The sequence below is a fragment of the Haemaphysalis longicornis genome, unplaced genomic scaffold (genome assembly GCF_048455015.1).
Source record: "Haemaphysalis longicornis isolate Haplotype H1 unplaced genomic scaffold, Haemaphysalis longicornis Haplotype H1 scaffold_9, whole genome shotgun sequence".
Lineage (NCBI taxonomy): Eukaryota > Metazoa > Arthropoda > Arachnida > Ixodida > Ixodidae > Haemaphysalis > Haemaphysalis longicornis.
The window spans coordinates 4,076,426-4,101,528 of record NW_027526460.1 but is presented as its reverse complement, the minus strand read 5'-3'; the positions used below and the strand labels follow the sequence as shown (position 1 = coordinate 4,101,528).

General features: G+C 52.1%; 1 protein-coding gene across 6 annotated transcripts in view; it reads left to right on the top strand.

Moving 5' to 3' along the window:
* Window positions 1-25,103, top strand: part of Plexa (plexin A) — a 380,874-nt gene that overhangs the window by 256,190 nt on the left and 99,581 nt on the right. For 5 of the 6 annotated variants that reach the window (XM_077685386.1, XM_077685384.1, XM_077685388.1 and 2 more), the window contains 2 exons: window positions 2,597-2,634; window positions 22,497-23,760. In XM_077685386.1, coding sequence (XP_077541512.1) covers window positions 22,519-23,760 — 1,242 coding nt within the window. In that variant the 5' untranslated portion in view covers window positions 2,597-2,634; window positions 22,497-22,518. Of the gene's footprint in view, window positions 1-2,596; window positions 2,635-15,549; window positions 15,933-22,496; window positions 23,761-25,103 lie in introns of those variants that run through there. The other variant, XM_077685385.1, reaches the window with a different exon arrangement.

The following is a 25,103-nucleotide window of genomic DNA, read 5'->3' as shown; positions in this document are numbered from 1 at the left end:
ACAGAATACCCTGGCTGGAGCATATAAGCGGCCTGCGACGCGTGGAACATACTTTAATTTGATTGCATGTTATAATTTGATTTTTAATTTGCATGTTTAATTTGATTGCATGTTATACTTTAATTTGATTGCAACTGATGCACGTAACCAGAGCTACAGTCATAACCAAAATTATAACGGGCATAACCAGGCGTAACTCTTGCCAAAATTAAAATGGATATAGCCCGGAATCGCAGTCGGAATCGCCATCAGGACTTTTATTGGAAGCGGTCGTGAAATATCCGCCGTGATGGTAGGCGTAAACATGCAGCTCAACCGCTCAAGGTCCAGCGGCGGGACGGTCGAAGGTGCTCCTCCCACCGACGTTCGCAGTGTTTTGACGTCCGCACAAAACGCTGAAGTCATGCCGTGGTTCTGTCATGCGCTCCCTGCGGGCTGGAAGCGCGAGAAACCGAAAGGCACCATTTTCAGGCCGTTCACTGTAATTAATTAGCGCGCGCTCGTGTATTTTAATCAAAGTGCTGTTTGGGATTTGCGAGGGCATTAAGCATCGATAAAAGCAATGAGAAAGGAACATAACATTTTGGTGCCAGTACTCCTTTAAAAACAGCGCGTGTCAGCGGGGGCCGATGTTTCGTGGCGCTTCATAAGCAAACTTCGTTTCTGAATTGACAGTGTCCTCGTATACGTTCGAGCTCTGCGGCTTGCGAACTGCACGAGTCAGCGCTTGTTGCTTCTTCTAGTGTGTTTCCCCTTGCGCTTGTTCTCTCTCTCTCTCTCTCTCTCTCTCTCTCTATCTCTCTCTCTCTCTCTCTCTCTCTCTCTCTCTCTCTCTCTCTCTCTCTCTCTCTCTCTCTCTCTCTCTCTCTCTCTCTCTCGTACCGTCGACGAGGCCCGTGTTTTCTTCGTTCTTTCCCGTGACCCTATGGTGGAAGAGGTTTTAGGCGCACTGCCTTCAGGAAGAAGCGACGTTCGATGTTCCAGCTGACTGGCTCCTGCGCCGGCTTTTTCGCCCACTTTCGCCGAGGCGCACATTTCAGTAATTGGAACGAGATGTTTAGCCGCTGATGCCGAACGGTTCCTCCTCCCGCTTCCTCTTTTTCCTCCCCACGGGCTGATGGAGGGTGGTACATTAGTTGCTGTATGGGCAGTAATAATGAGAGCACCAGTGTCGGCTTACCTGCAGACGCGAGCCGTTGGCCATTAGGGAGGCCCCCGTTTTCGCGCTTGGCTCTGCGGCGCTCGTAATCCGAGCTCGAAAAGGCGTGGGGGTTTGGTCCGCGCGATAAGGAGAAAAGCCGCCCGACGCCGCCGCCGCTTCTGCCGAGCGTCGCCATTTCCGTTCGTTTTATTCCGTCGCCTACATATTTTGACGGCGTCGCTTCTCTCTTTTCATTATTTTCCCCTCTCCCGCCCGATACCCGACCATGTGCGTGGATTTTCCGCTGTCTGCCTTGGTTGGAGTGTGTGTGTGCACTTCATCGGAAGCAGCGTAGGAGTCTCCAAATATCGGAGCCTTCAATCATACGCATGCGTAGCGTTTTCTTTATTTATTGTGCGAGCAAATCTCTCTTCGCTGAAAAAGCAAACAGCTAAAAAGGGAAACGAAAGGGTGGCTCGATCGGACGGCTGCAATCGCTGGATGCACGTTGAAAGGAGCCTGTCTGGCAGCACGCGCGCTGTTTGTTTGAATTCCGCCTTGATGAATAAGTGAAGGCATCATTATGGAGCCCTTGTTCGTTGAGCTTTGTCTCTTTTTGCTATTTTTGCATGGTTGTGAAGGCATTCGAGTCTATTGCGGCAATAGTAGTAGCGCTGCTGGCGTTACTGTTCTCAGTCAAGTAGCACAAACTGGGGGCGAACACACCGCTGCAAATACTGTGGTTGTGCCGTCCCTGTCCTAACATCACTGTCGCTGTGTGCGCACAATTGACCTCTTTCGTCTTGTTTTTCCTTAGTGTTTGGCTCTCACTTACCGGATTACTTTTTATATGGCCATGCGATTTTTCAGTCGGAGGTAGAACCTCTGTCTGTCTAATGTGCGCACGTATTCACCCCCTTTCCATCCCCCCTCCCCCAGTCACCTACTTTTGTGCCCCTAGCATTGCTGAATACCGTTTGCAGCCTATTGATTTGATAGGTGCCTACAGGACAGCGACACTCACGCATGCTATCCGTTTGCGGTGTTATGATTCAGCGCGCCGCGACCCTGTTCGTGCGTGCTGCAGGTTTTGTTTAGTGCTCCTGTGCTTTGCGGCAGAGCCCGCCTTCCTCGAACGCGAAGTGCGTGCGGTGTGCACGGCAAACAAACGTCGCAAGCGGCGGTGCGTCCTCTCAGGGGGCGGGAGCAGAGGGGCCTCGGTTGGGTGGATGAGGTGACCAAGAAGGGGGGAAGCAGGTGGCGAATGGAGGCGTGTCCGAATCATTAGCAAAGGACATGCATCAGGTGACGGTTATGATCATGATGAGAATACCGGTCTATCGCGTCTTGTTTCCCTTCTTTTCATGAAGGTCGTCTTAGTTTCTTGCTGTTTTTGGTGGAACTGGAGTGACTTGCTCTCACAGATTGTTTTTTTTTCTTTCTTTCTTTCTGCAGACCGATGACGCTCCTTCTATTACCAAGGCTTAATTACGGTAAGTTCCTTCTCATCCGCCGCTGAAACGGAGGCCCTGCACTGTGTTCACTTGAAAGCTTCGTCCGCACGAGGAACTCTGAAAACACTGTCATTTTCCTTTTCCGGTGAAAGCGAAACCATGGTGCACATGTGTGATTCTTTCGTGCCTGACGAGGGGGTCTATTTATTTTTTAATGGCGGTGGAGATATTTTAGAACGCCGAAATAGTTTTGTGCGTGATGAAAACCCTTCCCCTCTTTTGCAAGCTCCCTATGACGTCACGGAATGGGTGGCCACCAACCAAAGCCTATTTTGTTGGCGTTCCAGGAATCCTTTTGTCGCATTACTTGGATGTGGACGTGTGTTTGCAGTGTTTCCGTCTAATTGCGTCTCTGCTGCTGCTTTTGCGGCACCGCTCAGGCCGTTTAGTGCGAAGTGTAAATTTCCCCAATACTTTTTGCGGTTTCTTGCTCAAGAAGACGTCTTCCGTGGCTGGAGTAGATCTGAGTGAGTTTCCGAAGGCTAGTTCCTTCAAATCGAGCAAGGCCGCATATTGCCTTCACGCCCCGCCCCCTGGAAGCCTGTTTTCTTCTCTCTCCGCGCTGCGTAAACAAGTCCCAGTGGAACGGTTTTTGTACTCCCCCCAAGAAACGTTTGGGATACGGAAAAGAGGCCGAATTCTCCCTAGGAGCGACTCTTTACGGAACCCCGTTGGGGCTCGTTTTCGCAGAATGGACGGGGAAGAAAGCACAGTCAAATCAACGCGGCTGCCGACGCTACGTGCGACTTACACAACGCGACGCTACTCAAACAGGGCTACGAGAAGTGTCCGAAATGTGCGCATAGGTGACCAAGGGCTGCGGGGAAGCTGTACCCGTGCTTCAGCTATGCTGCGCATACGACTGTTTCTGTCATTGTTTTTCTGGCAGTGTTTTTCGTATAAAAACACTGCCTTGCTTTATGCTCGATTTGACAGCACTTTCGTCGGTTGCTGAAGAAGCGATGTCGCCTCTTGCGTAATTGGTTGGGGACAGAGAAGAAAGTAGTGTACGGCGGAACCTTCGGGCAGTTCCGGTAACTTCGCGCGTTCCGTTCGTGCGTGCGGTCATAAAGCGAGAGAGGCGTTGTCCGGCCGCGCATGTGTGACACCTGATAGCGATCAGGCCGCTCCGAGGAGCGCGCCGGTGCGGAGCTGCGATTAGGGCCAGTGCTCCACTGAGTGCCGCACCCTCGGCTCCTCCCCGTGCTCTCCCTTCCCGCGCTCTGCCCTCACCGTGTTCCTTTTCTGAGCCGGTGCCTGCATAAAAGCCGGGCACCACTTTTCTCGGAACATTCGGCGCGATGCGCACTTGATCGTTTTTGTGCCTTATGAGCTGAGTGCTCGTTTGGCGGCGCGGGCGTGCGCGCGTCCTCCCTGCGCGCCCGTAATGTGCCTGCGTCGGTGCGTGCCTGGTCGTTAGGTCCGGCTCTTTTCCCAGCAGCATCTCTTCCTTCTTCTTCCTTTCGTCTTTGAAGACGGAGGCGTCGCACTTGGGCGCGCCTGCTTGTGCGCACATCCTTTTGCCCACCTCGCAAGTGCGAATTTCCGTCCCCGCCGAAATGCGCGTGGTACGGGCCGGTGTGCGCGCGTGACGGCCAGTGTCCATGATGAACCGTGCTCCTCCGCTGCGGCAGCCCGTCGTCTCCGCCATGGGTTCGTCTGTCGGCGGGCGTGAACCGTGCCGGTTACGGCGACCACTTCCGTGGCAGCGTTAGCCTAGTACTGCGATGCGCGCGTGCTCAGTGGCTGCGCGTGTTGTAGTACCCTGTGCACATTCTCCGCTCTCTCGCTGCGTCTTTTGACGGTGTCGTCGTCACAATCGCCTCAGCTCACCGGCGAGATCGTGGCGGGCTTCCGCGGGGACAAATTGGAGTAGAGCGTGGCTCGCCTCGGAGGTGCTTCACCCTTGAGGTCGATATTGTTCTCAGCTGGCTGAGTGGGGGATGCGCGAGTAGACGGAACGGATTCAGCGCGAAAGAAGGTGCAAGGGGTGCCAGGTGAGCGAATGATAGAGCGCAAATATTAAAGCCGTTTCACTCAATGTGAAAGCTGTCGGAAGTGCAGAGCAGTGATTCGCCATAATGGGCTGCAGCGCCGTTATCCGCTCACTGCTGCCACCCAATGCGTTTCAAATTTCCCGCCTTCGCAGTGCTCACGCGCCCGCTGCCTGAAACTGCGCCAGCGGGGGTTCTGTTCTTTTTGTGCTTGCTTTTAGTTTCGTATGCTGGAGCTGTTTTGCGTCATTTCGAACGCGTATTTTTTTTTTATTATTGCGCGGCTGGAGCCTTTCTGCGTCATTTCGAGCGCGCCATTTTTTTCTTGGGCGGCCGCTTTTTTTCGCTTACTATCGTAAAAACCAACCGAACGAGCGTTCCTAACTAAATAAACGTGGGGGCTGCCGATTATATACACAGATTTTGCCTGAAATGTACGTGCAGTTTTCTTTGGGCTAAACAATGGGGAGATGTATGACCAGCGCCAGCGGTTCACGAAATTCAAACGGTTATGACTATTTAAATCTGGTGGTTTCGAAGCCTCAGCGCGACTCCCTGACGACGGTACACCAGGCTCTACTTGGGTGCGTTGTCTCTCTGCGTCGCCTGATTCCGGCAGTCGCATCCACTGTTAGCGAGCTACGACGTCAAGGCGAGCCCATTAAGTGCTCTGCACTTAAAACAAGGTTGTCGAAAGAGTAAGCCCTAACCGCACCAGACCGGCCAAGTCACGCGTCAGCCGCTGCGTCGACGTGCGTTGGTGGACACGCTGGTATGAACTCTGCCATCCTTTTTAAGTTTTTTTAATCGTTTGTGGGACGTTATTCTCGATTGTTTAAATTCAATAATCAGGACCTTAGATTAGACATAAAAAGTACACTTGCCTTACTTTATTCATTGCTCGGAGTGCTTGCGGGCCAGTTTTGAAATGCTGCAAAATGTATTTCAACTTATCACCGTCAAATCTGAACAAAGGGAACTTGATAAACAGAAACGCATTTCGAACAATCTATTTCCTTGCAACCTGGTGCCCTACCGTGATGTTATGTACGGTCTGTCACGAATTTAAAGCCTAAGCAAAACTAATTTCAGCACTGCTTTGCTACTAAGGTTAGAGTCGAACGTCACTTGTAGAATAAAAGGCAAAGTACTCTGGCATCCTTTGTTTACCCTGTAAAAAAAGCTGATCAAACCCTCGCCGAAAAAAGAAAAAAAAAACAGCAAGGTTTTGCTAAGCTTCGAACCATGGATTTCAAAACAGAATCACAGCACCCAACTTCTCGACCGCGGCGGGAGTCATGAGGAAAGCCAAGAATACGGTGTACTAACCGAGGCCGCCAACGAATAATAGGGAGTTTTGGCTGACCGTTTTTCACGCTCCGCTCCGCTCCGATGGCGAGCGCGTGCGCCACTGCGCATGCGTGGCTCGCTCGGCGGCGAACGGCATTGGCTCCGGTCGCGCTGAGCGGGACGCCGCTACCGGAGCGGACCGTCAAAAATTGTCAGCTCAAACTCTCTAATGTCGGGTGTGTTTTGTTTTGGCCTTATCTGAACGGTAGCCGCGAATGGATTGGAAAGCGCCGCTAGAATTCTGGCGTTGATAAAACTTGCTCGTCACGCACTCATCTTGCAGACGAGCCCCATCACGCTAACGCTAATACTACAAGCGATGTAGCCAGAGCTCCCTTATTTAACTCACAAAAAAGCTATTGCAAATCCCCGATCTCCCCGATGAAAACCTAACAAGCCACGACGGAATGAGCGCTTTCGAACAGAAATGGCTTGTAATTTGTCTCAAGGCAGCCGATTACCACTCTTTTTTTAACATTTTTGCCTTTTGCTGCAGGGAATATTGACGCCAAACCACGAGGCAAACAGGAAACCCGGACGCTGCCGCGCGCTTTGCGATGCTTTCTCGCGCTGCGTCGACGCCGATATCTGGCGAGCATATATACATCGGCCTGGCTCGCGCCTAAGCTCGCGACTTCATGCATTTCGGCAACGCGTGAAAACGCGTAAAGTGCGCTGCATCTGGTTGAGGCTGCATGTTTGGTGGCTTGCTTTCCGCTGTATTCGCATAAGAGATTTGCTTCGACGGAACCTTGGCCCCATAAAACAGCGGGCCATTCGTGCCCTTCTTCTGGGGAAAGTAGGTGGCACGTTGAAGGACAGATGAACGGAAAATCTGCGCACCGCCGCGCACTGTGCGTGGAGGAGCAGCTTTGTCCGAGTGCATTGTTCCCATCCACGAGACTGTACCAGAGGAACGTGGCGTCAGTGATAGAGAGTGCGCTCCTTTAAAAAGAATCCCCCGAGATGGGAGCTGTAGTTTAAGAAGGGCCGGCGGAAGCGGCGTCGTTCGTTCCTTTGTGGCTGTCGTTATCCGGGCCGGTCATTCTTCACCGCGGTGCCGCTCTTTGCGCGCTGTCCTCGCCGAGTCCCGTCGCGCAACGTTTCTGTTCCTGCGAGGGCGCTCCGAGCGTTGGGCCCGAGTCGTTAGCCCCCTCTCTCACTTGCGTGCGTGATGGGCTCGTTTGGACTCATTTCCCCCTCCTCCCCGCTCGATCCCGCTGTGTGCTGTGAGCCCGAATCGGCTACGCCTAAATAACGTCGCTGCTCCGGCGCTTCCAGCTCTTCTTCCCGGCTCGCCCTTTAACGACTCTAATGCGTCGGGCTTTAGCAGTTCTTCTTCCTTGTTTTCTTTGTGCGTGCGTTACGCTGCGCTGCGATGGTTCTGAGTGGTTCTCTTTTGGCCATCCTTGAATCTGTGCTGTCGCTTGCTTCGGCGGTGACTTCGTCAGACCCTCCCTTCTTCACTACGCTCCCCTTCGCAGATTCGCATCTTCCAATGGTAATGGGATTGTGCATTCTCTGTCGCGATCGCAAACTCGCATTTTTATCTACAAATGATACAACAAATCCTAGAGTCCGCTGCTCATGCACTTTCATTTGTCTTTCCTTCTGGATAATTCTGCGCTGTGCCTAACGCGGAGACTGGGGAACAAAAGTTGGCTGCGGGCAATCTACTTTAGCCAGCCGGGCAGGTAGAGGTGAAAGCGGCTATATTGCGCTTAGGGAGATGACTTTGCAGCAATGCATGTGTGCGAACTACAGAAGACGACTTTAAAGGAGCCCGATTTATGGCGGTGCGGCTTTCGCGGTGATCTCGGCAGTTCCCGCTTGGCAGTTTCTGCAATTTTTTTTTTATCTTAATAGGACGCAGTAGACCAAAGTGTGAAAGTAGAACCAATGGTTGCTGGGTTTGCCTTTTCTTTCTCTTTCCCCGATCCGCGGGTCGTTCACCGCAGTTCCGGCTGCCCTTGTATCGCGCGCGACATCAGCGTTCGATTGTCGCGTCCTGTGTGCGCACGACTTGCGTCTTGGCACGCCGCTTGGGGTGAAGTGGTCTCTCGCCTGGACCGCTTGCACCGCACATCTGCACCGGCCACGCCGCCGCCGCCGCCGCCTCGTGCGCCGGTGCGCGTTCTAGCCTTTCTTTTAAAGACGACAGTCTTTCTTGGGCTACTTAAACCCAGAAATTTTGGTCTATCTGTCTGTCTGTCTGTCTGTGACCCGATTCAGCCACCCGGCCAAAGTAAAATTGATATTGCGCAATAGTCTTATATACTTACAGCCAAATGTAAACGTCTAAGCTCGGTTTATATGTTCATACTTGTCAACTTTGTTGAACTAGAACAAGACATTACGCAAAATAAGACAGGAAATTAGTACACAAGGGATATTTACAGTGTTACTTTATTAACAAATTCATGGATGCTTGGTTATTCGATAGCAAATGACATTCAACATCTACTGCAGAAAACCGCCGCCTCCTGGCGGAATATGAAAAATCACGCGGCAAAAGCAACGAAAGGTTCCACTAGCTTGGTTCCACGTTCTGCTTGGAACGCACGTTGAGCACGGCCACGCGGTTCTATAAACCTTGCAGTCGGCCGCCTCGATTCACGCGCGTCTCCGCAGTACTGCAGCGCTGGCATCGAGGAACCCGGCCTGTAGCAGTGGAACGCGGTAAATTCAAATCGCCTTGCGCAAACCTCTAGTGTGTTTACCTTGGGATGAGCGTGACGGTACAGGAACAACATGAGAGGTGGGCGGGAAAGCAAAGGGGGGCATTTCCTTGGCAAATGTCTACAAAGACTATCGTCTTTTGACGACATTTGCAACGAAAGGAGCAGATACGCGGCCATTTTTTTTTTCTCCGCGCTCTCCCGGGGGGAATGGAGCAAACTGGCGATGCGCGTTTTCATCTCGCGCGTTTTTCTGCGCATGCGCGCGTGCATAGCAGGGCAGCCGGCGTTGTGCTTCGGGCCCCACTAGTTCAGCGCCCTCTTGGCGCCGTTTACTCGTGTTTTTATTCATACATATTTCCGCCTTTCCCAGTTACTCAGCTTCGTGGCCCTCGTAATATGTAAAACTAGAGGAGCTATCATTACGGGCACGACCGGACTGGAATAGCGCTTTTCCCGGGGCTCTTCTTTTTCCTTCTAGCCGCGCTGTTTATGCTCGCTCGCTGTTATTCCCCCCCATGCATTATAAATGGCGTGCAGGAAAGGCAAAGAAGAATGCTTAGCCCGAGCTCGGTCACTTTATACGCCGCCGCGCGAGCCCAGGGCCCTCGCGAGAGGCTGCGGCCCCTCGCTGCGCGTGGTCGTCGTCGCTGTTTATGTCTGTCTGCTTTCGCGTGCGACCCCCCGGCAACTCCGCGCACTGTGGGGAAAAAAAAAAAAAAAGAAAAGAAAGAAACAAAAGATCGTGCCGGTTTCAGCCTTCTTGCGAAAGTATCCGCTCGCTTTTCTTCGTGGTCTGGTCCACGGCTTGCCGGGAGGGGCAGGGGTGGGGGAGCATCTTGTGGCGTTTTGTTTGCTGCACGCGGGCGGCTAATTAAAATCCATTGCTGCTAGCCACTCGCGCATACGTCCGCTCTTGTTTCGGTCACTTTTCTCTCTCTCTCTCTCTCTCTCTCTCTCTCTCTCTCTCTCTCTCTCTCTCTCTCTCTCTCTCTCTCTCTCTCTCTCTCTCTCTCTCTCTCTGTCTCTCTCTGTCTCTCTCTGTCTCTGTCTCTGTCTCTGTCTCTGTCTCTGTCTCTGTCTCCGTTTCCTGGCGCTGCGGCGGAGGCGGCCTGTCAAATGCCCCCTGGTGTGGTGTATACTGGTTAAGAAATTGCTGCACACGAGGTCGCAAGCAGCAGCTTGCACTGGAATCCGCGCATGTCTTCGCACCAATTCTTGGCCGCTGGTGCTACTCTACACCGGTTTTTTATTTTCTTGTCGGCAGTTATCGGTGGCAGTTTTCAAACGAACTGCGTCGCGCCGTTGCTTGTGGAACCATTCAGCGGCCGAATGAGGTTTTGCAGACGGGCAGTGCAACAATTTTCAGAAATGAAGTGGAAATTGGGGAAAGTGTTTCCTTTTTTCGCCGATATAAAAGCTCTAAATTTTCGTTGCGCTGGTTGACTCCACGGGAAGTACGGGGAATCTTAACGTGGAAGCAGTGGTGATTTATTACTGCGCACCCGCTTAGTGAGGATCGCGAGCAAAACTGTTGCGGAGGCAGGAGTCACGCGCCTTTCACTTTCTACTCGCCGTTCCCACAAACGCGGATGCAGGAGAGAAAGCGTGCCCGTCCGTCCGTCCGCCCTTCTTTATCCGCTATGCAGTACGCGGAAGGGAGCTCACTGGCTCTACTGTCGGCGTCGCGCATTTTTTGGCCCCGACACGAACGTTGCTTCAGATCGCATTGCTGTATCCTGCGCTTGTCGAATGCGGGAAACGGCCTTTGGTGCGAGGCAGGCTTCTCCCCTGGAATTTTCGAGAGGTGGGGATGTTGAGAGCAAGACAAGAAGGGTACCTTTAAGAATTTCACATTTTCTTTACAAAAATTGAACACCTCTTGTCAACTACCGAATACTGTGGTGCCGCAGCGGAAAGTGGAAGCTCCTAACGAAAATAAGAAAGCGATTTTCACGCAACCAGGTGGCGGGAGGTGCGGCCCGCTGCCACTGGCGTTCCTTTCGCACAGTGCCTCGGGCCCACATATCGAACGGGCGGGTCAGTGGGAGCTGTGGGCGGCAGCGGACGCCAGCGACGTCTGGAATACGTAGTGCGTACGGAGGGGACGTGGTGGGAGGGAACAGCGCACAAGATGGGATGACTCCGAGGTGCTCGTCAGTGCAGTGCAACGGATTGATTTAGATCAACCGGGGCGTCCTTCGAGGTGCGCTTGATTCTCGTAATGTACTGGCACATTTCCGAGCTATATTCACAGCCGGGTCACGGCAGCCTTGGCTTGCGGAGTTCAAGGCGGACATTTGTGCGTGAGCGCTCTTCCAAAGCTTGTCGTTTTTAGTCACTCACTGCATAATGAACCTGGCTTAGAATAAGCCGACAAAGCCGTTGTTGTGGGCCACGCTATTCCGTCCAGTTGCTGAACGCAAGAACCGAACTAAGCTTGATTGATTGATTGTGGGGTTTAACGCGCCGACGCAACGCAGGCGATGAGGCGCGCCGTAGTGGAGGGCTCCGGATTAATTTTGACCACCTGGGGATCTTTATCGTGCGCCGAAATCTCGTACACACGGGCGTTTTTGCTTTTCGCCTCCATCAGAAAAGCGGCCGCCGCGGCCGGGAATCGAACCCGCGACCTCGTGCTCAGCAGCGCAACGCCTTAGCCACTGAGCCACCGCGGCGGGGTAACCGAACTAAGCTATGGACCCAACTACGTTACTTGTGAAAACTCTCGAAACATACTCTTTACAAACCTGTTGCAGACGACTGTAGTTTTCTTTAAATCTCGCTCTGGCCAGGCAGGATAAGGCTTGAAGTACGAAGGGTGCACGCTAGTCCAAAAAGGTTCAACGACGTTTCGGAACCCGTGCGGGTTTTTTGTTCAGGTTCCTTTTTCGCATCATTGTTAACAAGGAACACGTACAGGTTCCCAAAGGACTTTGTACTTGCTTGACTTGGTCAGTGAAAGCGTTACTGCTTCTTCGAAATACAATGCCTGTCCGGACCAACTTTAGTCGAACCCTTGACTAAACTCTGTTTTGCTTTCCGTGGGTCTATGGATAGCTCTATCACATCGTGTGGCGTAATCCTAAAGTGGTGGTTGGTGCGTCAACGAAGATTTCCCGGGCCTTCCTGCGTTCTCCTTCCGGTCTCGCGCTGAGTTGCCAGTGGTTTGCAGTTCTTGGCTGCCATTACCGACTCGATTCGCCAAAGGCGCTTGTTTGCACGCTAGAAAAACGCACGCTGTTTGTCATCCGAGCCTTTGGCGCTGCTCCGGCTCACCATTTGGGAATTGGGGTCACGGCGACTCCTCACGCGAAGTTCTCGCGGATTTCGTTCGCAGTGCGGGTGCGTGCGTGCGTGCGTGCGTGCGTGCGAGTGCCCGACTCGTGAATCTTTAATGCTATGCCTGAGTCTGGACCGAAACGGGGCGGGGAGTTCGCGGCTGTTCGAGCATGCCGCGTCTTCAAGTTTCGGTAAGCGAGGCTACGGAGACGGCTGGACACGGCTTATGTCTGAGCGTTATCGCCGTGCCGTTATATGACGGCCGTCGTTACGGGAGCGTGTGTGTGTATATATATATATATATATATATATATATATATATATATATATATATATATATATATATATATATATATATATATATATATATAATGCGTGAAAAGCGCGCTCGCGAGCGACAGACAGAAACAGGAGAAAACGGTAAAACGATGCGCGCAAGGTAACTGAGAGGGCTTTTATTGAATCTTTGACGCGGCTCTGGTGAACCTTTGATGCTGCGAGGCTGTATACGTGTGTGCGTGCTGTCGAAGGGACTCGGAGGGTCGAGTTGGCGTCCGATATGCCACGGCGGTCTTTGGTATTTATTGCGCTCTTCATGGCACACTGTTCGGAGCTGCATGTAATGCCGCGTCGGCTTGTTGAAAGGTTGTTTTTTTTGTGGTCGCGAACAAGACGGAGAAATTCAGGCCCGTAGTAATTTCTTCGTCAAGACTTTGGAAGGCAAGCGGCGTGCACAACTTAAGAAGGACAACGGAAGTTTCCCCAGTCGCTGCTGGTCCTCGTGGCGCAGTATTTTGAACGTGACACGAATCGTTTCCGGGATTTTTCGCAGTTAATGTGCCTGTAAAGTGCAGCTATATACTACAAACTAAATGAGCAAAGCAGAGAATGCGACGCATTAAGCGCAGTCTGAAAACGTGCGCTCCCGCGATGACATCCGGGTCCTTCGCTTCGGGGAGGGGGGACTCTGCATGAGCTATTGCCGTTTTCACTTGTAGTTGAGTATAGCTGTGTATACACCCGTTCTTTTCCTTCCTTCGAATCGGCCTGTCACGACATAGAGAGCAAGGCAGCCTTTGATTTGACTTGGTCGCCCGTTTCCTCAGTCTTGTTGTGCACTTCACGTACCAAGATCCGTACGTGCGGCATGGTTGAATGCAAATAATACTATTGAGTGCATCGCTTGTGTCAACTATCGCGCTCTCCGACTTCCCCAGTCCTGGAGGGGCGACCCGTGTTTCGTTACTATGAAATCGGTTTGTTCCATTAGGCAACGGCTAAGAGTTCGACAGCACGCTTTGGCTGACACACTCTTGATTGATTGAATAAACTGTATTGAAGACAGCAAGGGCGCCCGCCCGGTGAGAGGCGTCCTCAGTCCAGGATGCCTTGGAGGTGACCCGCTCGCGTTGCCCTAGCATGCGCTGGGTGGAGGGGTCGGAGCTGGCCAGCAACTCCACCTGCTGTGTGGTGATGTTGGGGAGTGGCGGTTGGGCAGTGGCGGTGGCGGTTGGGTGTTGGGGCATTCTGCGGTAATGTGGTAGAGAGTTCCCATGTTTGGACAAAAGTGACACGTGGCTGGGTGTTGGGTTAGGGAACATGGCGTGGCACAGTGTATTGTGGGGGAAGGTGGTTGTCTGCAGCCTGAGTGGTGTAAATGCGTTGTTCCTGGAGAGAGTGTGGTGAGGAGGTGGGTATTTTCGTCCTTGTAGCTTATAGTGGCCGAGGATGTCGGCGTATGGGATGAGAGGCGTGGACAGGGTTGGGGGCGGGGCGAAGGGGAGGGAGTCACTAGGGCACTCGGCAACGGCCCGGAGTACATGTTCGCGGGCCGCGGCATGAGCCGCTTCATTGCCTTCTAATCCCATGTGAACTGGGAGTCCGTACGATGTGCGCGAGCGGCCGATGGAGATTCTGACGTAGAATTCGCAGAGCTTGATGAGACATACGGCCGGTGAGGTAGTTGCGACAGGCCGATTGTGACGCAGTTAAAAAAAAAAAAAAGGTGGTGCATTTACCAACAGAGCACTAACCAGTCGGTTACTTGTCACAGCATCGACTAGGTACTTAGTGCTTTTACTAACTGCCCGTGCATAACCTGCTAAAAAGCTGCGCGTGACAGTGTGGATCGGCTGAGCGCGAAGCATGACATAGCACATTCAACACGCACATATCACACTTAGACAACAAATAAATTGAGCAAGAAACCAATGGGATGCACAGAAAAAGCGAGAATAACTTCGTTACCTGAAAAATGCATCTGCTCTTCTCTTGCTTTTACACCCAGCAGCGGAAAGTCTTCTGGTAGAGTCGGTGGCCTTGTTGCAAAAATCAGATATTTTAGCGAATTTTTTACAATTGTGCATTTTAATGTGAGCAATACAAATCAGCATTTGGATTTGCAAAAACTCTTTAATCGAGAGGTTGTGTAGGAAAAGGGCTGTAAGTATTATCTTACATAATTCGTGCGACCTTTTTGCAGTTCCTTCATATGTTTACTCGCGCATTGACCACAAATTCATGGTTGAAGTGCCATCCTGCCGTACAAACTTGTGCTTCAATTCATTTGTACCGAAAACTGCGACGGTATGGAACCACCTCCCCGCTTCGATCGCCAGCATCGCTGAAGCTTCATTGTTCAAGACGGCCATATCAAACTCTTTTTAAAAAACTTGTATGACCCACTCCTCTCTGCAACGCCCTCGAGGCCCTGAGAGTATTGTAATAAATAAATGAATAAATAAATAAATAAATAATTTTATCACTGCTAATGAATGTTAGTATCAAACAAACGGCAGTTACCAAGTGCGCGCTATGGACTAGTAACTGGGGTCCATACTTAGTGCAGTGCCTGGTAGTAAAGTTCGTAAGGGGTTCATAACCACAACCCCTTACTACCTTTTACTAGCCTTTTTCTTAGTTTACCAAGGGTGCGCATAGCAGGCTCCAACGCACACGAAGGCGCAGTGACTCCTGCTTATCAGCGTGCACCTTGGGCCTGCGCGGACGAATGGAGGAAGCTCTGTTCTCGTATCGGGAAGGGATCTCGGAGCGCCCAACCATCGTCACCATCCATAGACAAAGGAATCCCGTGGGTGAAAGCGACCCCTTTGCGTCCTCCACCGTATAGAGCGCGCTGTTGGCTTTCTAACCTGCGCTCTCGGCGCCCGCGTAAAGGTTGTGTCGCGCCTGTTCCACTGTAGCACGTTCGGCTTGCTGACACGCGCACTGAAGGTAGCGAACGAGGCCGGTTGACGGGACCTTGTTTACGGGAACGGAGCCTTGTTCGTCGCGCTGCGACATCGTCTCACGAGAGGTCTGTGAACGCGTGTTTTGCTTCCTTTGCATACGTTCGCCCTCTGGCCGGTCATTGAGTGGCCTTGTCTGCCCTCGTGGTTGATACACCGAGCTGCTCTGGTAGCCACTAGTCGCTCTGATCCGCTCTCAAGATGCGTCCTTAGCGAAGTTGTTGCCCTGTCCGGTGTTTGGGAGCAAATTGATAGGTTGCCCTGTCGTCGCGTCGCCCGTGAAGGGCCCGTATCTCGGCCCAGTTTCTCGAGCGCCGAGCCAAGCGGCCGCGTACGCGCACGCACAGACTGCGCACGCACGCATTCAGCCACGGCGCCGCCCGCGTCCGATAAGTCCCCCCGAGGCGGTCTAGCCGGGAGGAGACTCGAGAGGATGCGCGCACTCGCTTGTCGGCGCGGCGATGAATAACGGTGCCGCGGTGTGACGCGCCTTGCCGTGAGGTGTCTGGCCGTGGGCGCTTGTTTGCTCGGGCGCCGCGGAAGCTCCCGATAGCGCGTCTTCTTCGCCTCGCGTCGCTGCCGCGTGTCGTGCTCGGCCATCCGTCTCCAGCCGTGCTTCCACTGCGTTCGTCGCGCGCCTGTTGTCCGAGACCAGGCGGCAGCCAAGCCGACTGGGTGCGCAGCTCTGTCGCCACCGTTGATTGACGCCTGTCGCATATTCGGAGGTGGGTTTGCCGGTGTTGCTGCCACTTCCGAGAGCAGTCGAGTGCACGAATTAATTGTTCGCATCCCGGTTGCCTGTACTCGACTGCTTTCAGGCCGGTTCCTACGTGTTTTCTTTGGGGCTTTCTTTTCTTTTTTTTTTGTGTGTGTGTGAATGCACGAGCGTGTGCCACTGTGTCCAATGTCGAGCGGTTGTGTTCCTCCGGAGCCCCTTTTACATTGCTCCTCGGGGCAGTGCGCTCGCAAGCGGGACATCCTGCGCCCCGAGGAGCAGTGTGCAAGGGGAAAACAACCGCTCAACATTGGACACCTTTTTCAGATAACAAAACGCCTCCAAGCGCAGGCTCGTGCATTTAGAAAAGCAAAAAAAAAGTAAAAAAGGTAACCACCCAAAATGCCTGACTGGTGGCCTCATTTTCGGCCTTCAGAAATGGCTATTACAGATAGTGTGATGGCTTAGTGAGGCCAGTTGTGCCAGCGAGGTTTTTAGGGGGCACGACGCTGTGTGTGCAGTCGCATCCCGCTGCTTCATCATCTCAGAGCGGTTCGTGAAATGCTATTCGCCTCACGGATCCCCTCGCGATGTCGTCGGGCGTCTCTACTTTGGGAGCCCCCGAGCACGACTAATGACTGAGCCCATTTTCTCGGTGGTGCCTGCCGCCGTAGAATGATTTCAGAGGCTGGCTTCGCTGGGACGTCATTTCTTTGCTGGTCACTACGCTGCGCGTTTTAGTTTGCGAACGCGATAGAGTCCATGGGGTCGGCCTGTTCACGTAACGTAGTTTGCCTTGCTCGCTCGCTCGTAAAGGAGCGGGTCTTCTGTCGGTGGGCTGCCGCGATGCATCTACGTTGCTCCCACCGGGGGATTGACGCCACTGGGAGGCCGGCCTCTGCATCAGCTTGGCACACACCCACGTGGTGAGGTTTGTCCTTTTCCGGACGGTCACTGTGTATGCACCAGCGGCAGTGGCGGTCCCAAGGGGGAGGCGAAGGGATGCGATCGCCCCACCCCTCCCCCAAGGAGGTCCTCAGCTTCTTATTTTTTGCTTTTTTTAAGCATCCCACTTGTGCGAGGTCGCAAACGTGTTGTGGCCGTCAGAAATGCGGGCTCAAGCCAGCCGTTGCACCGCCTAATAAGAGCCGAAAACCAGTGTCGCTAAGTGATTTGTGCGCAAGCGGGTTACACGGCATACGCGCATACGCTGGCATGGTTACCACCTCATCCGCAGAACTGGCACAAGAAAGAGAGCGGTTCTTTTACCCCCCCCCCCCCCCCCCCCCAAAAAAAAAAAAAAAAAAAAATCAATCTCTGGGACCGCTTCTGACCAGCGGCGCACTGCTCCGTGCACTCTTGATTCCGAAGAAGAAAACCGCATCCGACATAGCCCCGACGGTGATCATGGCTGCCCATTAACTCATCCTTTGCATCGTCTATGCTTCACGTCCTGCGTACTTCCGCCGTGTAGCAATTTGTGTGTCCCACCCTGGGGTCCTGGGGCCCCCTCGAATTATCAAAGTTCCTCAAATATGACTCGGGGGAACATGCCAACTTGTGTTTTAATGGAGCATTCACACACAGTAATGATGTGGTATTAATAGTAACACTTCGAAAAGAAAAACAATCGCGAATGGATGACTGCTTTGTCTCAAAAACAAACCAAATTTTCAATGCCGGCATCTTGTTTTCTTTTTCTTTGTTTCTTCCTTAACCCACACGCGGTTGTTAAGGCGCGCGGTTCCGCTTTGGTGCTTGTGACTGTTAGTGATATAAGGATGCAACTGTGCAGCTAGAAGCGGCGGCAAATTCCGCTGATATTTTCCTGCTAGGACGAGTGAAAAGTGTGAATTAACCGTATTTACACAGTGGAGCAGTTTGAATTAAGCGGCTTTAAAATGGTTTTAGATCTTAGCTGACCAGCCAAAATTTTGAATTTCTTTCAATGGACCGAAAGTGTCAATTATCGCGAGTCTACTACTGTGTATGTACACACCGCCAACTCGTGCTCGTCGCCGTGCGGCTTCCTACGCAACTCGCCTCTTCCGTCTCCCTCCTTTTCCGTCCCGCCCGTGTCTCGCTCGGCGGAGAGTCCCTAGATGCTGGCGTTACTCACGTTCTTGCGAAATGCGCGCCGTTAACGTCGGCCGCGTCATTTGCATGCTGATAGCGGGGGCCGGATGCCGTAGTAGGGCTGCGCTGTCAGTCGGCACTGTTGCGCCGCTCGGAGCACGCTGCTCGCCTTCTGCTGCCGGCGGAGGTGGCCTCTGGGAAATGAAGAACATTGGAGGCAAATTTTTGGCGTGTTTTGAGTGGCAGCGCGGTATCTTCTGCGTGTTGTACAAGTTGCCACTTGTGCCAGCTATTTTCTTCACTAAGGGGAGCTTGAAGCGCTTTTTAAAGGCTTTTGTGGTCCATTTAAACACGGAATTTTGGTCTGTTGATCTTTCTACCCTCATAAAATTTTTTACCAACATTGAGTTCAATGTTTGTTGACAAAAGTCGACAAAAGCTACCAACATTGAGTAGACTGTCTACTTACTGTCTATAGACTTCCTAGCAACAGCCTACCAACTTTTTGTCAACCATTGGCCACCGTGTTTGAACTGAAACGTTTCTGTAGACTTTCTACAGAAAGTTTTTTGTAGACTTTATACTCAATCGCTGTTGCTAACCGAAGCGTTTCTGACAGGATATTCGAAACGTGATGCAGTGAGAAAAGCCGGCCATTCCTAGACCGTGGTGTCAATACAGCTTAATAGAACGTCGTCATTATTGCCCTTTAAAAGATCGTTTAGTGGGAGCAAAAATGAAAAAAAAAGAAAGCAGAAACAGATTAGGCCTCGGGAACCTCGTCTGCGAGGGTTCACATTTTGCGGAGCCACACATCCACACGCGCACTTTATGAAACACAACACAACAAACAACACAACCCCAGCTCACCAACGTACTACATCCGAAAAACCACAAGCGCTTGCAAGCAGGACACCGACACCGCACAAATGCTAGCAGTGCACTTCATGTATATATACCCGCCAGCCGCGGGATGCCGATGCCGCGGTGAGGCGCGCCTCTCATTGCATGTTTACAAAACTACGCGTTATTATTTCCAAAATATAATACCGCGAAACACTGGAACGTAAGCAATTGCACATATCTTCATGTTTACTTTATTGTTGCAAGCTGTAACTAAACAAAACGGAAATCTGGAATGGGTTGCGCGCCGCGTTTCGGCTGCCTCCGGTGATTGACGCGTTTCTCCCGGAGGTACGCAAAGAGGGAGGGGCGCCGCTGGCGGTTGGCCGAGAACGACCAAAACATCTGCGCCGGCCGTATTAGGTGGGCATAGCAGGCGATTTTAGATTATCGCCGTTGTTGGAGACACGTCCAGTAGTCTGTCGCGAAATATTTACTGGCATAATTCGTTCCTTTCAACCATGCATGGCACTTAGCTTGCGCAAATCAAAACACAGTGACGAGCGGTTGCGCGTGGTTGATGCCGCTGGCTGGCGCTTGTTCGGAACCGCTGAATAGTCATGTTGATCACCGTGAAGAGTGAAAGCGAGCGGGTCGTGAAGTACCAACCCGTGCGGCTGAGGGACGAACTGGTTGTTCCGAGGGAGAAACTGCGCGGCTCGAGGTACGAACAGTGAAAGTTGCTCCCTTTTGCTACTTTTTTTTTCTCGGGCTGCACAAGTGTGAAGATACATGCAGAGAGAGAGGGAGAGAGAAAGATACGTGTGTGTGTGTGTGTGAGAGAGAGAGAGAGAGTATGTGTGTCTGTGTGCGTACGTGCGTGCGTGCGTGCGTGCAGGCGCTCGGGCGCGCGCGCGTGTGTGTGTGTGTGTGTGTGTGTGTGTGTGTGTGTGTGTGTGTGTGTGTGTGTGTGTGTTTAAAACCTGATTCAAACAAAGTAACGTAATTTGGTTAAAGTCAAGTAAATAGTTTGTCCCCAAATATTGTGAACCTGTCCTGGTATTTAGCAAAAACCAATATGAATTAATTGAAATCGGACTCCAGGACGAAGGAAAAAGATGTTTGCGTTAAATTCAACTTGAGACAAAGCGTGTCAAAACACTTTTAGTGGTCATCCTACAGAAGCTCGTCAACAGACAAATGTCAACAAAAATGAGGTAGACTTTCTATATACAACCGTCAACAGACAAATGTCAACGTGAATTAAGTAGACTTTCTACATACAACAGTCAACAGACGGGTGTCAACATACATTCAGTAGACTTTTTACAGACGACTGTCAATAGAATGTAAGAGTATGTAGGATAGCAATAAAGTTGGTAGGATGTCAACAGAACGTCTACAGAATGTAAAAAAGCATTTTTGTAAGGGTATAGATTCAGCCACCCGACCAAAAGAGGGAGTAACTCTCAAACGAAAAGTTTTTGTAGGACTTTACAAACCACTCAATTTGGTACCACACTCTGTCAATATTGTCATTAGTCATTGTGTAACGAAAACTGCTCCTTTCGTTGCAAATGTCGTCAAAAGACGATAGTGTTTGTAGACATTTGCCAAGGAAATGCCCCCTTTTGCTTTCCCGCTCACCTCTCATGCTGTTCTTGTACCGTCGCGCTCATCCCAAGGTAAACACATCAAGGGTTTGCTCAAGGCGATTTGAATTTACCGCGTTCCACTGCTATAAGCCGGGTTCCTCGATGCCAGCGCTGCCGCACGGCGGTGACGCGCGTGAATTGAGGCGGCCGACTTCAAGGTTTATAGAACCGCGTGGCCGTGCTCCACGTGCGTTCCAAGCAGAGCGTGGAACCTAGCTAGTGGAACAACCCATTTAGCCCTGCCGAATCCCCTCTTGTGGGTGCGTGCGCAAATATTTGAGGACATCATCATCATCATCATCTTTCGTTGCTTTTGTCGCGTGATTTTTCATATGCCGCCTGGAAGTGGCGCAAGCAACAGCAGGCGGCGGTTTTCTGCAATAGATGTATAATATCATTTGCTATCGAAAAACCAAGCATCGATGAATGTTTTAACAAAGGGACACTAAATATCCCTTGAGTACTAATTTCCTGTCTTATATTTGCGTAATGTCTTGTTGTTACGTGGCTATCTGGGCGTGTTGGTTTAACATGTTTATTAGAAGACAGCGCGGTTTACACACGGACACAGGGAAGAGTACTTGACACACACGAGCGCTGAACCAACAGTTTTAATGAAAAAAAAAAGACACACCTATATATACGCACAGTGTCACGCTTATCTGGGTTTTTATACACGGCGCATGCGTGTATCAAGTGTCAAGTACTCCTGTGTGTCAAGTACTCTTCCCTGTGTCCGTGTGTAAACCGCGCTGTCTTCTCCTAGTCTTGTTCTTGTTCAACAAAGTTGACAAGTATGAACATATAAACCGGGCTTAGACGTTTACCTTTGGCTGAGCATATAAACTATAGCGCAATATCTACTGTGCTTTGACCGGGAGGCTGAATCGAGTCACAGACAGACAGACAGACAGTAGTTAACTACAGCGGGTCCAGCTGTAACTAGTTTTTTAATAAATTCTCCTTATGTGACACAGACAGACAGCTAGACCAAAATTTCTGGGTTTAAGTAGCCCAAGAAAGACTATCGTCTTTAAAAATGTTAGGCATATTTGGTGCAGAACGTCGATACATAACTGGTACTGGTACATAACTGCATACCCAGGTTTCGTGGTCAAAATTCTGACCTCTCAGGAATCTTGCAAAACCACCCCAGGAAAGTGATATTTGGTATAAAGCAAGAAGTCAGCGTGAAGATGAAAAACTCTGAAGTAACTTTCCGGGATTGGCGAATAATTTTCGTGTAATCTGCCGTCAAATATTACTCCCCATGCATTTGTATGGGATGGTTTCCGTGGCTCTGGAGCTTAGTCGCGCAACGTGCAAGACTTGAAACTGAGCACAAAGCAAGTTTTCACCCCCAATATTCGCTGCGCGAAAACATTTCACATTTCGCTAAATAAGTGTTGAAAGGACTGCCATGAGCGGGAAAGCTGCTCATGGGTACATAACTGGTCAATACGTAACCGGTTCTGATATGTGAAAATAGATGTACGCTTGATATTTGCGAGAGGATGTAAAAGCAGATACGCTTTGAAAAGAATATTTTGACCAGAAATACATAAGGAACGCCGCCACACTGTCCAGGCTCGGGCGCGATCTCCAAGTCCGACACTAACGTACGTTCCAATACATGGCATGCGGGAAAAGGGAATTCACTTGAGCAAACCTCCACCGTGTTTATCGCGAGAGGAGCGTGACGTGGCAGGAGCGGCAGAAGACTATCGTCTTTCGACGACACTTGCAGCCAAGTGGCCACACGCGTAGTAGCCAGTTTTTGTTGCTTTGACAGTGGCGGCGCGTATATGCTGCGGTTTCTTCACCTTTGTGATATAAATGAAAGGCCGTGTGGTATTTGCGCATGTTTGCAGCCGTCTCTCTGAGCAGTGTTATAGAAGGGCGCGGGGGTGGTGTCTCCGGCAGGGCTACCAGCGCTTGCTCGCCTGGGAACTCGCGCTGCGACCTTCGTCGGCTGAGGCTCGCTCCCCTTCTTTGCGCAGGCTGAAGGGCGTGCTGGCGGCCATGAGACGGCGGGACCGCTGGTGGGCTGCCTGCTCGCTGCTGCCGCCGCTGCTGCTGCTCGCCCATGGCGCCCTGGGCGTGCTGCCCCCCGAGGCGTCGGCCCTCCGCCAGCCCGGGTCGTCGGCCGCCTCGGCCCTGCAGGGGCTCCGGCAGGCGGCCAACGGCACGGCCAACGGCACCGCGCCGTCTGACAAGCCGGCCGTGTTCACGGACCCGTCCACCGAGAAGTTCATCCACATGGCCGTCAACAGCTACACGGGTCAGGTGTACGTCGGCGGCGTGAACTCCATCTACCAGCTGTCCAGCAAGCTGGAGCTGCAGGCGCGCGCCGTGATGGGGCCCGAGAAGGACGACCCGGGCTGCCCCGTGACGCGCTTCTGCCCGTCCATCAGCAAGAAGCCGCACGACTACTACAACAAGGCGCTGGTCATCGACTACCCGCAGAGCCGGCTCATCGCGTGCGGCTCGCTCTTCCAGGGCGTGTGCACGGTGCACAGCCTGGAGAACATCACCAACTTCCGCACGCCGGCCAACGAGTCGGTGGTGGCGAACAACGCGACCGCCTCCACCGTGGCCTTCATCGCCAACGGGCCCGAGCGGCTGTCGCGCATGCACGTGCTCTACGTGGCCGTCAGCTTCACGGGCAACGGGCCGTACCGCGCCGAGGTGCCGGCCATCTCGTCGCGCAGCCTGGACCTGAGCAACGACACCTTCTCGGTGGCCGTCACGGGCGTCTCCACGGGCACCAAGGCCTTCGTGAACAGCCTCGCGCGCGAGGTCTACCCCATCACGTACGTGTTCGGCTTCAGCTCGCGCGGCTTCTCCTACTTCCTCACCGTGCAGAAGCAGTTCACGGCCGAGCCCAAGCCGTACATCTCCAAGCTGGTGCGCATCTGCCAGAACGACGTGCACTACTACTCGTACACCGAGGTGGCGCTCGTGTGCCACACGCCCGACGGCGTCCACTACAACCTCGCCCAGGCGGCCTTCGTGGGCCGGCCGGGCTCCGAGCTGGCCGTCTCGCTGGGCATCACGGCCCAGGACGAGGTGCTCTTCGTCGTGTTCGCCAAGAGCCGCGACGAGACGGACGTCTACAACCGGCCGGGACAGAAGTCTGCGCTGTGCGTGTACGCGCTCACGGCCGTGCACCGCAAGTTCACGCAGAACATCAACGACTGCTTCAACGGCGAGGGCGTGCGGGGCCTCGACTTCATCAACCCCAGCACGCCGTGCCAGCTCACGGTGAGTGGTGACTCGGCCAACGGCTGGCGCCCCAGTGTCATCTGCGGAAAGATCCGTGACCCACACTCTTAAAAAAAGGTCGTGGCACTTACCAACAGAGCACTAACCAGTTACTTCTCCCAGTATAAACTAGGTACTTAGTGGATTTTACTAACTGGCCATGCATAATGTAGTAAAAATCTACGCGTGACAATGTGGTTTGGCTGAGCATGCAGCGCGACATAGACGCATTCAACACGCACATATAACACTTAGACAACCAACGAATAAATTGAGCAAGAAAGCCAACGGAATGGGAAGGCAAAGAGAATTTATTACAACCCACATATGCACGAGGGGAGCGAGTATAACTAAGTTACCTTAAAAATGAATCTGCTCGTCTTGCTTTTATGCCCAGCAGCGGAAAGTCACTTCATAGAGTTGGTGGTCTGGTCGCAAGCATAAAATATTTAAGGGATAATTTTAAAATTAGGCGTTTTAATGTGAGCATATAGAAGTCAGCATGCGGATTTGCAAAAACTTTTTAATCGTGATTTGGAGTGGGAAAAGTACTGTAGTTATTACGTTAAAAAATTGATAGAATTTTGTTACTCAGTGAATGTTAGTATCAAACTTGCGGCAATTACTAAGTGCACGATCTGCACTAGTAATGATTCAATACTTAGTGGCAGGACCTACGTACCGTTCTGGAGGGTAGTAAAGTTCGTAAAGAGTTAGTAAATACAGCCGTTACTACCCTTTTACGAGCTTTTTTGTTAAGAGTGCACCACTCACTTTGAGCGGGTATTTAAAATTCTTATGCCCTACGCTTGCTTTGCGGGTTCGCAGCCTGTTGCTTCGGTAACGCCGTCATTCGCCGTTTTGCGGCCGTTATGTAGAACGCCATCCATAGATTTGCAGCCAGGGAGCTTACGTACACTAGCCGGAAAGATGCTGCAAAAAAATGCAGTGACGAATGTCGTACTCCTTAGTGCGATATTGGTGCGCAGCGCGAGCTGCAGTCGTCTCGGTCGCGGCGCATTCCTCTTGCGTCTCAGGAAGCGATCGCGTGATCAGCGAACGCACGGCTGCGTGCGCTACGCCGCCGTGGTCTCGCAGCGCGTTTCCGCCGCCGAGCATGTTGTTGCAAATCAGGTTTGAACCTGTCGCGCAAACGTCGTGTGGTTCCAATGAGCTGCGAACGGAAGAGTGCCCGCCGGCGAAAGTGTGAGGGGAGGCAGTGAGAGCGATGAAGCCATGGCAGCGAGTGCCGCCCTCCCCCTCACACTTTCGCTGGGGGGCGCTCTTCCGTTGTCTTTCTGCCTTCGGTGCCTCGTTCGGTCGCTCGGTTACGCGGACGTCGC